The 14455-nt window shown below is 46.7% G+C and overlaps 1 protein-coding gene across 3 annotated transcripts in view; it reads left to right on the top strand.

Annotated features, from left to right (window-relative positions):
• The window catches only part of nwk (FCH and double SH3 domains nervous wreck), a 156823-nt gene that overhangs the window by 97896 nt on the left and 44472 nt on the right, over positions 1-14455 (top strand). For all 3 annotated transcript variants that reach the window (XM_037429187.2, XM_075882255.1, XM_037429181.2), the window contains exons 15-16: positions 296-442; positions 1507-1701. In XM_037429187.2, coding sequence (XP_037285084.2) covers positions 296-442; positions 1507-1701 — 342 coding nt within the window. The remainder of the gene's footprint in view (positions 1-295; positions 443-1506; positions 1702-14455) is intronic.

Raw genomic sequence — 14455 nt, 5'->3', positions numbered from 1 at the left:
GGTAGCGTGGCTTACCGGGGCTCATCACGCAGTTTGACAAACCTTTGTGTCTCGCAAGAAAGAATAAAATTTATCTTTTCACAGAGGACCCGGTTTGTTCATTGCCACACTCAAGGAGTTAACAGTTAGCTCAAACGAACAAAGGAGTGGCTTTTCATGTGGTAACTCTCCTCTCTATGTTTTTTTTTTTTTGACATCTGTTCAGGTTACTATTCGCTGTCTGACGGAGACGGCTAGACTGGTCTGATATCGCACTCTAGCATCCCTTTAACACTCACTGTGTATCTTTTGACAGCTAAACTACGAGGAGCCGAACGAGGCGGAGTATTACGAGGGAGACTTCGAGAGTGGATCCTGTCCGGAGACGTCCGGAGCGCCAGCTCCAATGAGCGTCGGTTCGGACGAAGCCGCCCAGGTCATGGCTGCCGCCTCGTCGACACAGGTAACGAGTGCATGCGGGAGTATATACACAAAAATCGTCGTCAGGAACCATGGGTGGGGCTAGGATAGAACAATACGTTCTGTAGGATAACATAGATGGTATTCGTTGATTGATTGATTTGTGGGGTTTAACGTCCCAAAACCACCATATGATTATGAGAGACGCCGTAGTGGAGGGCTCCGGAAATTTTGACCACCTGGGGTTCTTTAACGTGCACCCAAATCTGAGCACACGGGCCTCGACATTTCCGCCTCCATCGGAATAGATGGTATTCGTTCCAAAAGACAAGGCATGCAAACGCGCTTACAAGAAGAAAGACAAGAAACCACAACTAACAACTGAAGAGACGCACAGCGGCGGCAGAGAAAAAAAGCACGAAAACTTCCCTGCACATTTTTATGCAGTAGGCAAACCTATCAATCCGGCACGGGGTGGGATATACGTATCATATAACAGTATTTGATAATCGACGCTGTCTCACGCAAGCTATGCCGCAATCATTGATATGACATGCTTCAATCATGAGACGCGTTTTTTTTTTTGCCGCTTCAAGACTGCGCATTCATCGACTTTTCGAGTGAACTTACACTCTCGACAGATTAGACAGTGAGCCACTAGTTATATCAATCTCTTATGTTTAAAAGATGTCTCGTTAGTGCATTAGCCCGTCTGTTTTACGTAGAAGCGGCTGCAGCTGAAAGGAACCTTATACGTGCACCACACCTGTACGGCACTCAGTGTGCTTTGCAAAAGAAATATCGGCCCGCTTCTTGTCTTTTAATATCTCAATATTTCTCTGCACTGCGGCACATATCTTACCTAGCTTACAACTACAGCCGTGAAAAGAGCATTACCGCCATATCTACGTCCAACGTATTTTTGGACGGAAACACGCACTTTAGACCCACCCAGAAGTTTTCGTAATGTTTCTCCAGAAGAGTTAAAAATCAAGATATATAAATACAGTTCTACAAATCGTGTCATTATACGCATAGCACGAGTTTTTTTCTATGCACCTGTTTACTTTGGATTGCATTTTCTCTTGACCCTTTGAACCGCTTTAGGGCGGCGCCTTGTACGACCCGACTGCAGTGAAATGGGACGAGCCCGAGGTGCCAGCTGTCGACGTCGGCAACCTGGAGGCCTCCGGTGAACTGCCAGCCACCGAAGAAGAAGGCGAGGAGTATATGCGTGCGGCAGAAGAACGCGAGGGCTCGCTCAAAGTGGCCATCAAGTGCTTCGCACTCTTCTCCTATGAGGTACGTGAACCTCCCGAATTCTTGACGACGCATACATGGCCCATTTTGCAATGGCGTTGTGGATGCTTCTCGGGGCAATAAACACGGTCGGGTCTCATCCGGTGACCACATTGCGCAGCCACAATTCTTTAGAGCACAACCAGCATACGCCTCTGACAGTTGACTGGTTTTGATTTTCAAATTCATGTTTTAACGCGATAGCGTTCAAGAGCTACAGTGTCGCAGAAATCCTGACGTCGGTGCCGGTGTCGGTGGCAATAGTTCTGAGCGAAAAATCATCTTTGCGTGACCGAAATATCAAGAAAGATGCAAATAAAATAAATAATAAAACATTTTGGGTTCCAGTCGGGATTGAAACCAGGTGAGTTGCGTTGGAAGCTGGTGTTCTACCACACAGCCACGTTTCTGGTGGTGAATACAGTGAAAGTAACTTCCTATGCTTGGAAATGAAGTGAAAGCAACTTTTTTTCTTTACAAACACACTCGTCCTGGATACATGCTTCAAAATACAACATGAAATAGTGCCGTAATAATGCGTGGTTCAAACGTATACTATCGGGCATCAGAACATGGGCCCTTCATAATGCCTTCATATTTTAAAGCCAGTCACTCACTAAAGAAGGCACGCACACACCCAACTACATACACCCTTTAGGTCATGTAATAAGTGCATATAGCAAGTTCGAAAAGATTTCATACACCGCGTGTTTATTGTACGCATTAGGAACAGAATTTGCTACCGCGTTCAACTCTTACAGGCGAATCTTAAAGGTTCCCCAATTTTTTATCGTCCTTGCGCGTCACGAGCCGATAGATAATGCGGCGCAGTTCAAGTCAACGAGTCTATCGATTGCGAAGTCAATCGAGCAGCATCCTTCGCTGGAAAAATTCAGTGCCACTACAACTGACCTGGCTGACAGAAGCTCAGTGTGTGCGCCATGTTTGTCTCTCATCATGAGGAAGGCATGAGCACCGGCGTGCTCTATTTCTGGCGTCACAAAAAATGTGAAAGTACAATGCGTGGGTATTTTACGAGAGTTAACGACTCAATAGAAAAAGTTATTGAGTGAGTTCTTCAGTGCATACACCAAATGGATGTATTCACTTTTTGAAGGGAATCTTTTCGCTGCTTTCATCGTCTGACCTTTGGTCACCAGCGCAGCTGCTGTTTTAAATTGGGGCTGGATAGCAAGTGAGATGCCATCAAAAGTGAGTTAGCATAAAAATGGGGGGCCGGGAAGTCGTGTTTTAGGTGAATTAGGTAACGATTTACCGGCACAATTTTAAGCGGAATCAAACAGCGCAAGACATAGGGTGGTGATAGAATGAAAAACAGGAATTTATGGCACTCAAGACACAAGATTTGTGCCAATCAGTCATATGATTAGCATGTGAATTTCTGACAGGTGATTCTAAATAAATAACTAAGCATTATTGCCATAATTAGCGATGTGGTGACCTGGGCTGTATTGTAAACGGCACAATATTTCAAATTGCATGAACCATTTTTGCTCTATAGTGCTTGCAGATAGATGGATTTGTGGGGTTTAACGTCCCGAAACCACCATATGAATAGGAGAAATGCTGTAGTGGAGGGCTCCGGAAATTTCGAGCACCTGGGGTTCTTTAAAGTGCACCCAAGTCTGAGCACACTGGCCTACAACATTTCCGCTTCCATCGGAATTGCAGCCGCCGCAGTCGGGATTCGATCCCATGATTTGCCGGTCAGCAGCCGAGTACATAGCCACTAGACCACCACGGTGGGACAACTACGCGTTTCAACACTCTAACCATTTCGCTTCGATGGTTGAGCACAATCGGGTTTGCGGCTTGCGGTGCTCCATAATATCCACAGTAATTGGCCTACGTACAATGCACAACGAAAACCGTGCCTCCATGTTCAACTCAATGAAGGATATCATACATTAAATACAATCAAAGTGACTTACAAGCTTGAAGAAACATTAACGCACAAAAGGGACGTTAAGTGCAACTCGCTCCTCGTGAGTTGGCAGCGATTGTTGATCGTCGCTGTCACTCTCGGTGCGTTGCAACATTGTACGTCCAGCGTAAAGTCTTCGTCGTCACGACGGTTTTTTCAACACGAATTCATCTAATTGCTGAAAGCAATATAAGCAATTTCTTCCACCAAACGACTTCGACACCACCAACACCGCTTCACTCACCACATTTATCGGGGCGCGGAAAAAGTTTTGCTCTCAAACACGTTCGCAAGCGAATTGATTATTGGAGTCTGCTACAATTAACCAGCAAACGCACAAAAACAAGCGGCACAGCGTTGACCATGTTTTCGAGAGAAAATAGCGAGCCCGCGTGACTTTTTGCGTACAATGAATATTGTGGGATTCATGTATTACAAAAGCACTGATGAATGCTCTACGCACGTAAAACAACGTGAGTTTCAGCTACGAAGGTACGACGGTAATGTTTAACCAACTACGTGGCTACATAGAGAGAGAATTAATTTTCACCCGTCTAGAATGACCGTGGAGGAGGCTTCGGCCTCTGCACCAGTTCATTGTCCTCGGCGGGAATCCCCTGGAACTCGACGGCGGACAGGGCGAGATCGATGACTTTACGTTGTTCTTCGGCGCCATGACTACGGAATAAGGCCTCCGAGTTCTTGCTTGGATCGTTGTATAGGAAGGGCAGGTCCAAACCATGTGCACTAAGCCTGCAGTGCTACTACAATGCGCACATAAGGGGTTAAACACTTCCGGGGACCATTTTCTGTACAGGTTGAGGTTTGGAAACAATCCGATTTGCAATCAAAATACCGTGAAGCTGATATTTGCGCTCTGCTACAATCGAAAGCGCGAATTGCCACATTTTGCACTTCACGAAAACTTCACGTCTTGCAACAACAATCAAATCTATAGTCTCATGGACGGTCCAGCTTATGCACTGATTCACGAACCATGCAAAGTGGTTAGTGTTCGTTGCTTGCTAACGTGTTAACACTGGGACTAGCACGATCCAACAAGAGAACGTTTGCCTACTGACCATCCTCGACAGGACGCTCCTTAATTCCGCTTGGTGGCGCGACATTCTGTGGGCATTGCGAACATATACAGGTTCATTGAATTTTCTAAGTATTAACATAATAGGGATATGCATTGTGCCATCGTTTAAACGATATTTAAAGTGAATTGCCATTGCTATATAGAACTGTTTTATCTTTTGAAGCCTTAATTTGTCTCAACCGTCGTGAAATAAACGCTTATTTCCATATTCGCACACCTTCCATAATCCAGCTTTAGTTTAGCAATAACGTACTTGCTGTTGTAACAGCTGACAACCATTTCAGTGTGATCTTCCTGATCCCCTGGTCTAGGTTCTTTGCAGAATGGAGAAACTTCTCTTAAACAAAAGAGAAATGCGGGTATTTGTGCGTTCGTATGGAATGCTGATGTGAAATAAATTCGTTTTTATGTCGCCAGATTTGAACAGTGGCATACAGCCACGAGGACGTTGACACTTCTACAAGGTACCCGCTGAGCGCTGAGCCTCTGGTAAGTTTCTCACGGAGCTATAGTCACCGCGGCCAGGCGAAAACCGTGAGGGAAGGAAACGGAATGATCCCTCAAGAGCGCTGTGAAGCAATTTTACAATCGTCTCCAATATCATCCTACGTTGTACTTCGCCTACGAGCGAAAATGTTTCAGTCAGCGCTGGAGAAAAATCGGATAAGGTTTTTCCACTTGAGGAGCGCTTTCCTCTCAACTTTCTCAGTCGCATACGGTGCTCTGGTGCTCAGCTGCCAGAATGAAACATGAAAGGAGAAAGCAGTGGAAGAAGCGGTATTTCTACAGGTAGGTGTGAAGAATTTCTGAGAAGAGCTCCCACCACAATACCACCGTCCTCAGGAAGTATAGGCGATCACGAGCTTTCAGCTGGGCGGTGATAGATCCAGCGTCGCTCACCAGAGAGGGCACCCATCCGTCAAGGCTCCTGCTGAACGGGCGTCAGAAAATCTCCCCGAATCCAGTCGGCGCGTTCTCGGTGAAATCCACGGGGCTTCCCTCGCACACCGAGCATCGTGCTTCCGCTACGCCCGTTGCCGTAGCAGTAGACTGCTACCACAGATGGTCGTAGCGATGTCTTTTTCTTACGTAGGCACTGCTTCCTGCTTCGCTTTCTTCTTCCTGTATGGTATAACCAGTTCACGTCTAAGAACTTGCATTTTTCCCTCGGAGTTGCTATTTGATGTGTACGCACACTTCCTTTTGCCGTACTTTTGTCGTTCTCTATTCTTCGTTTTAGAGTACTTGAAATAGTCGCGAACGTGATAGTGTTCTCTGAGTGTCTTTTTTATTATTTTGTGATTATTATTATTTGGACGATGGCTTTCCATAGAGTCATTGAATATCACTGAACACAAGTGCAGAAAAGCTTAATAAAGGTCGCACAATGAACTACCAGGCTTCGTTGTGCATTCACCTACGACTACAGAAAGTGAGAGCCATCTTTTTTGTTTCTTCTCAGTATAAGATTGACAATAAGTGAGCAGGAAACACGAGCCATGGCTTCGCGTGTCAAGCACAGTTTTCTTCCGATTATGTTGAGGTGGCACACTGTCCAGTTTTGCGCAGCGCACAAAGGAGGCTGCTACAACGACATCGTGTGGCGTTACATCACATGACGTCACGCCAGAATTAGTGACGTCGTGATGTCGGGAAAAATTTGGGGATCTGTGACGTCAAGATGGTGTCATATTGTAGTATGTGTACTTCTTCCAGGTGGTTCAAAATAAGTAACTAAGAATTAATGCCGTAATTCGTGACGTTTGTAACCTGGCCTGCATCGTAAACGGTGCAATAATTCAAATTGCACGAACTATTTTTGCTCTAGTGCTTGCAGCACGTCCTTCCGGGTACATATACAGCTTTATTCAATTGAACGTCTTCACGAGATGAGTTAGCGTATCACTCGTCTCCGACGCCACAGGACGGTTGCCCCCGACAGTGGAACTTTCCCGTTTGACGATGCATCTATAAGGCTTCCGCCTTAATATACTGCGTACTGCTTTCTGCCCGTTACACAGCGCCGGTTTTAAGCGATCATAATTTCACTAGTCCGCCCGTGAATGTCGATGACCAGGGGGCTCTCCATCGATTTTCTGTCGCTGTACAGAGCGAAACGAACGGTGGTGCGATTTGCGTAGTTGTCTTGTGTTTGCGAGAGACAGATGGGGCAGGCGGCAACCGTTTGGGAAAAAATGCGACACTGTGGAGAATCCCATCTGTACCTGTTCTTCATCTTTTGTTGAGGCCTTGTTGTATTTTTAAACAACAATTAGCGAGCCTGCTTGGCTTCGCAGAAAGACTCGTGGATATTTTCTTGATGCAATCAAAACTGCTGTTATTAATAGAGGCTCTGTCTGGCGGGTCACGCGCGAATCTTTAGCTGCAGGAGCTATTCGGCCACACATAGCCATACAAGCAAATAAGCGCGAAGGTGAAGATATTGAGCTCTGTTGAGTTCTTGTCTACTCTGCTCGCATTTATTGTCTTCTTCGCACAGACAAGGTCACAAGGTTGTCTGTAGTCGTTTATAGGAAAGGTACATCGATGTCGCGAAGCAGATATAAACTTGCTAAGTAGAAGCATTTGCCATGTACACATCTGTAGTGGGACAGAGCGACATCTGAACACCAAAAATAGGAGTTCACTGTTTGCGGCAACCAATTGATGACTGCCATTGGCGCAAATCGTCATGAGAGAACACAGATAAGCAAAACAGCGCAATATCAACAAGGACTTCACCTGCTTTGATTATACACGCTATGAATCTTTAACAAGTTAACTTGCTCAGTTATCCATCCTTATCAAATGGATGGCGTTGAGCGGAACCACAATATTTGACAATTTATCGTCTCTTGAGGCAAAGGTGATTAGTACGAACGGCCTTCTGTACCACCGCGGCTGACCTATTTTCGCATGCGTGGTGAAATGAAAAAAAAAACATCCTCAGAGGACGTTTTATCTTCACCTTCAAGAATATATTGTGATGACGTAGTCGGGACTCGTGCACATCACCTTCCGAACTGCTTCGCCTCTTGGTGCGTGCCTCAACCGTGTCGTGAGGGAATGATCTACTATGTGCGTAACACTAGCCGTTTCAAGGTATCTCAGAACACCTACGGCAAGTACAGTTGTTAATACATCATAATTCTTCTTTTTAACAATCGACAAATGGCCCACTAGGCATCTCTAAGGCAACATGTGCACCTACACAGCTGCTCTAACCGCCGGTGCAAGTGCGACGACTTCAAGAAGTTGAGCACCGCCTTCGTCGCCTTCACCCACGATGACCTGTCTGGACAACGTTACAGAATGGTTTCGCCGTCATCGGTCTATGTGAGTTGATGGAAATACAATGACAGGTGACACACTTGTGAACAACAGTTCCTTTTTCTTATCGCATTAGACGTTGTATTAGACCTTTTACCGTTACATAAACTGTAAGGATGAACTTATGTACGTTATTTATTATGTCTGCTTTGTCATGTTCTTTTTGTAGTTGTGTAATATGTATATTACGTCGTTTATATATATATATATATATATATATATATATATATATATATATATATATATATATATATATATGTGACATATTAAGTGGTGGTTAGTAAAAGTACAGAAGGAAGAAGTCAGAATAGAATAAACATGGATATAAGATCTGTTAATTTGCAATAATTGCTCATATTTTGTCAATACAATTCAAAATGATTGGTTGACGTGTGTGACTTTGTGCGTGCGTGCTCTTCGCGCGCTCTCTCTCTCTCTTTCTCTTTCTCGTTAAAACTCCCCCCCCATCCCTGTCTCCAGAGTAGGGTAGCACACCGGTCATTTTAGACTGCTTAACAACTCTGCCTATCTGTTCTCTTCTGTTCTTTCGTACACGGCTGCTCACTTTATTGATGCTTTCTGAGCTGTCGAGGTTCAAATGAAATACATCTGGGCGTTATATAGTGGCTGGGCGTCCATCTAGTCACTGCGCGATTCACATGTTTGACGGCTGGCGCGATTATTCTATGCTTCTGCCACGCACTATTACATGCTTCGAAGAGACTCCTCCCAATAATTGAAATTCATATAGGGTTTCTTTCCGCAGTAGTTTCAAGCAATATCGTGGCTCTGTCGTAGAAAGCATGCTTGCTATGCAAACGGCCTGGGTTCGACTGGCAATGCAACCAAAAATTTTAAATATCTGCCTCTGTCTTGGTTTTTCTGTCATGGACAGGATTATGATACTGTACTCAAAACTAATGATGACGGAATTTCTGCGAAACGAGTCCGTTAAAGCCGTCGCGTTAGTTTCCGTGGTGACTTCATTGCCCGAGACACGTCAAAAACAGGACATGCGCTTGACTGTGGTTATTGAAGCAGCTAATGAGGTCCTTAATACGAGAAAAGATGTTTTAACTGGTTAAAACAAATTCAAAGAAAATAATTTAGAAGTACAGGAACGTTTCAGTACATTCACAAACGTCTAAAAATTTTGCCAGCAGTACTGTCATAACAAAAAGCTTCACCTGTTGTCAGACTGGGTTGGGACTGCACCCGATGCGTCATATGCAATAGTTGAGCTCTTAACTATGGTAGCCAATACTACAGATGTATTGTTTTTCACGCATGTACGTTTTAGCGTTTCGTAAGTCAGTAAAAATAATCACAGCTTATCTATGGAGTAAATGATGATAAGTCGGGCGAAGCGTCGGAGGGTTTTATCAGTAAACCGTGAATTCTCTATCTGTCTGTCCGTCTGTCCGTCTGTCCGTCTGTCTGTCTGTCTGTCTGTCTGTCTGTCTGTCTGTCTGTCTGTCTGTCTGTCTGTCGGTCGGTCTGTCGGTCGGTTGGTCGGTTCGTCCGTCCGTCCGTCCGTCCGTCCGCCCGCCCATCCGTTTGTCCGCCCGTCCGTCCATCCATCTAGTGAGTACTACAAGTACATACAAGTCTGTCTGTTTCCTTGGAACGGATGGACGCACGGACGGGCGCTTCGTTTCACTCCACTCGTCAATCACTCCGTCGATATGCTGTGAAAACCACTAACACCATCTAGTTATATTCTTCCTAAGGACGTACTAACACAACGCTATCCATTGGGCAACGCCATCTGTAGACCTGCTTATATGGCGGAACTCATCTATAGAGCAACTTATGCCGTGTGAACAACCCATGGCGTAAGAAACTTCGCACCTAAAAAATGGCAGCATATCCACGGAGTGAATGATGGGGAGTGGGGCGAAGCATTCGTCCGTCCATTCGTTCTTGCTTCCGTCCGTTCCTGCGTACGTCTGTGTAACCGTCCATGCGTCCACCCACCCGTCCGTGCGTGCGTCTGTTCGTGCGTCCGTCCCTGCATTCGTCCATGCATCCGCGCCTGCGTCCGTTTATGCGTCCATCCATGCATCTGTCTGTGTGTCCGTTCGTCCATCTATTCAGCACTCCAAGTACCACCATCTCGCATCTTTTCATCATATATTCTCCATATAGAAGCACCGCCATCCAGCGGACATTTCAAGGACTAAATGGGAGGTGGCACATGCACACTTTCTTACGGCTTGCGCTTCGGGTTTACTTCCCACCTTTAACCACCTCGAGTTCATGGTATATACTAGTTCACTGTATTCATTGCACTGCCTGTCAACGCTCGCTAAACCTTTCTAAAACTAAGGAGGTTACGCCCAGCGAGTATAACGTAGCAACCCTTTCTTGTCAGATCGTGCTCAATGTACATGCCAATAGCTGCTAATGGGAATCGCAGCGTGCGCGTTACCTAAAGGCCGAATGCTCCTGTCTCTCATTCCCCCTTAGCAGCCATTAACATGTGCATTGAGCACTATCTTTTATTGTTCAACAACGCACAGAAGAAATCTCTCACCGGAACGACCTTGGAGGTCAAAATCGTAAGGACCGCTATTTCGAGTATGTGCCACTGGTGGTTATTTGCTACGAGGGACACAAAAGCCACGCCATAAGGAGCTTCGCCCCTAAAAGCAAGAAGAGAGAAATAACGTGCGGCGTGATGGATATGGGCGTACCTAAAGCTGTAGTGCATCATGTTCTCCTGTCAAAAACTGAACATCACTTGCTTTATCAGGAGTCTTTGTGTGTTCCTATACCTGCCTTACTTTAGTCTGGCTTCGTGAAAAATTCGGGTGGGCTACCTTCACCATAGTACGCATGCTTGCGTCTACACTCGCAGAAAAGATTGAGTTTAAAGGGCATATATATATTTTTGTCCCACAACAATAACATCATCTGTCTTGCGTTCCTTTCCTTGCACTATCATCGCGCGCCCGGCACTTTGAGGTCACGAAATAGGCGTTATCAGCTGGACACAGCTCTCTTGATAGGGGAATGCGAAGGAATCGAAACCAAGCTGGAGTATCACTATTGTTGTGGGATGAAAAGACACCCTTTTTACTCGATCTTTTTTTTCCTAAGTTTATAAATACAAAATACATCATGCAGTCGATGTTCTGCTATCTCGAGCCCGTTTTATTTGTAATTAATGCTAATCTGCCATGCGCACGCCAGCGCCATCTGCTTCACCCGCGGTGAATGGTGGCCCTTGATGGATGCCGCAGCGTGTGCGCGGAACGGCGCAATGATAGCCTTTTCGCGGCGCCAGCTGATCCGTCACCGTGCAGTACTTGATGCCCTTGGAGGGCAGATGAAAGCGCCACGTTCTTCTACGGCGTGGCTTCTGGCCATCTAAGATGACGAGCCCAGGCGCTTTTTAAGCACGATTATTTTTCAGTGATGTTTGTGGCGTATTCAAAGAGGCCTATATAGGATCTTGAGAACATCATGTCAATCATGTTTTTTTTTTTTCATAAAAGCTTTTGCGATCAAATCGTGGCTTGCTGATGGCTTAGAATCTTGCACAGAAGTAAACGTTCCAACAAGAACCTGGCTGAGCCATGTTTTGCATGAATGCTTAAACACACGAGAAAAACGCAGCGGTCAAACGTCAGTGCATGTGCGTGTCTGTGTGTGGGAAGTTATAAAAAATGCATGGGTTGGATTAGGCCATGCATTTTTTTTCAGCTCACTGATTCCTCTGACATATAGGAATTGGTACCACGGAAGTGTAATGTGTCCTCGCTGAAGTAGTTTGATGTGCGTTGTACATTAATATATTGTCGCGAGAGCAAGGTTTCCAGCTCCAGTATCTTCTCAGGAAATTTGTGCAAAACCAACTCCTCTGCTTCTTTTTTAAGTCTTTCTTTGTACTCTTCTACCTTTGGGTTTGTTTCTCTGGCCATTACAGAGCTTCGGCTTTTGACTTTAATGGAATGTGGGATAAATCGTGTTTTCCAGCCTGGGACAGGCGCCTACACGCTGCATTTACGGCTTACAAACGGAGCAGTCAAGGTCGCCCTCGTTCGGGATTAGAAGGGGAAAGCTTACTCGGAAAAGCGTCTAGCAAGAGGCAGGTCCGGCGCCACCGTCTGAGTCTAAGCCATTGTTAACAGGCACGCGTGTCATTGAGAATGACATGGGGACGCGACCACTTAGCCTGACCGAGACATAGTGGCGGCAGGTAAACGACCATATTCTCTCGCGCTGTTGTTAGGATGTCGGGGCGCCTCGCTGTCGCATGTACACCTGGTAAGCAATGGTGTACCCATCGCTCTTAAGGACGCTTCTAGGAAGCAACAGTTAATGAAAGAACTTACGGGGCCCGAGCGTCGGAACGGCCACCGACGGTAGTCGGCCGAAGGAGGCAGCACGGCCTAGTATGGGAGAGAGTGTCCCGTGCGGAGAACTTATCCCTTTGCGTGTTTCATTTGGTAAGGAGGTTTTTACAACTGTAGTGCCTTTTATGAAAGTGTTTCTGTGATTGGTTGTGATGCTGCGAGTCCCAACATATGATTGGTTTTTGTGAAGACTCTTTGTTCGACCAAGGGTTAAAAAGAGGATGTTTGAACTTGAAAAGTGAGCGGAGTCGGGGTAAACCGCGGATCTCACCACGGGAGACCAGGCCATGCAGGCCGAGGGGTATGTCACCATTTTCTATGTTTTGTCTTTGTGACCCAGTGCATTTTGTAAATTGAAGTTGTGTTAGCTAAATAAACCCCCAATGAGTGCTCCCGGAAATCATCGTGTTGACGTCTCATCGATTGCCTCCGCGGAGTTTCACCCACACTTATTCGTCTCCCTGGTCGTCCGATGCGCCTAACTTTGAACAACCCCGACGTTTCGCTACAAGGTGGTAGAGATTGCTCGGTAACGATAGTCCCGCTCTGAAATTATGCCCCAAGTCAACAACAAATATAAGGAACCTACCTCTGACAGCTCCACTATGACGGAACCCCATACCTTCTTCTCTGCTATGTCTACCCCCCAAGCTAAACCATTCATCGGACCGCCAGTCTTTAGAGGTGCGCCGGAGGAATCTATTTCCGAGTGGCTACTTTGCTACGAACATGTAGCATCGCTTAATAATTGGGACCAAGCCACGAAGGTGAAATTTCTATATCTGGCCTTAGACGGAGATGCGAAAAAGTGGCACAATACTCAAATTCTAACCGGTGCCCCTAATACATGGGAAGAATGGGCGACGCTACTAAAAACGTCCTTTACGAGTCGCCACTCAGTCGAGATCGCCTATTTGCGGCTACAAAACCGCACTCAATTGCCGTCCGAAACCCCCGAGCAGTACTACTATGACGTCGTACAGCTGTGTGCAAGAGTGAACCCGTCTATGACGGAAGATGATCGGTTGCGGCACCTTATACGCGGGTTACGTCCGGATGTTCTGGAGAAAATGATAATCGCAAACCCGGAGAGCTGCACTGCATTCCTCCAAATTTTGCAACGCATAAATCTGGCAGCTTTGATGAGCCGTGTGTCGGGGCTACAACCGATTGGCATCCAGTATTCCACCGGATCGCAGTCGTGGATGCAAAACATCGCGCATCCCGTAGGGTTCGCACCCGCCGCAGCGACAGGGCACCCTCCTCCTACGTGTGTCGCCACTTACGCCGCGGCCGAATTGCGGTGCCCGCGGGAGGCTGCCGACCGCGAGAGAGACCTGAAAACGATTGCGGACTCGGTTGCCTTGCTGTCTGACCGGCTAAAAGGCATCGAAGACGAGGCGCGTCGCCCCCCAATGCCTTGGCCTCAGAGAACTTCCCGTGCCAACGACGGGCGTCCCCGATGCCAGATTTGCAGCCGCATAGGTCACATAGCACAACAGTGCTGGCAGCGGTTTCGAGATGACAGGAACGATGAGGCTGAGCTCCAAGGCAATCAGAATGTGCAGCCTAATCCTTCGGGAAACGAGAGCGGCCGGGCCTAGGGGGCCAGCCCGGCCGCCCCATCGGCCCATTGTCGGAAGGTCAGCTTCTCACAGTCCCCACACGAGCCAACGGTACAGAAACGTTGCGACACCACCCTGGCCTCAAGAATAGAAATGCCGACACGCTTTCCCGCCTTTCTCATGATCCCGTGCCTGTAAGCGAAGAAAACCCCTTACCGTTGCTGGTTCTGGATCAGGTGGATGTTGGAAAAAAGCAGAGGGCAGACCCATGGATGAAAGATATTATGCAGCACCTCGAGCACCCGGATGCGCCCGTTGTCAGGAAAACTAAAAAAATGGCACGGAGTTTTCGGTTGATCGACGGTGTACTGTATCGAAGGGCGAAAGGGTTTCAGGAGGATCGTGCTGCGCTCGTTGTCCCCAAGTGCTTGAGATCTGAGATTTTCAGGTACTG

This window comes from Rhipicephalus microplus, chromosome 2 (genome assembly GCF_043290135.1).
Source record: "Rhipicephalus microplus isolate Deutch F79 chromosome 2, USDA_Rmic, whole genome shotgun sequence".
NCBI lineage: Eukaryota > Metazoa > Arthropoda > Arachnida > Ixodida > Ixodidae > Rhipicephalus > Rhipicephalus microplus.
The sequence above is the reverse complement of the archived record's forward strand: the minus strand, read 5'-3'. Positions and strand labels throughout refer to the sequence as shown.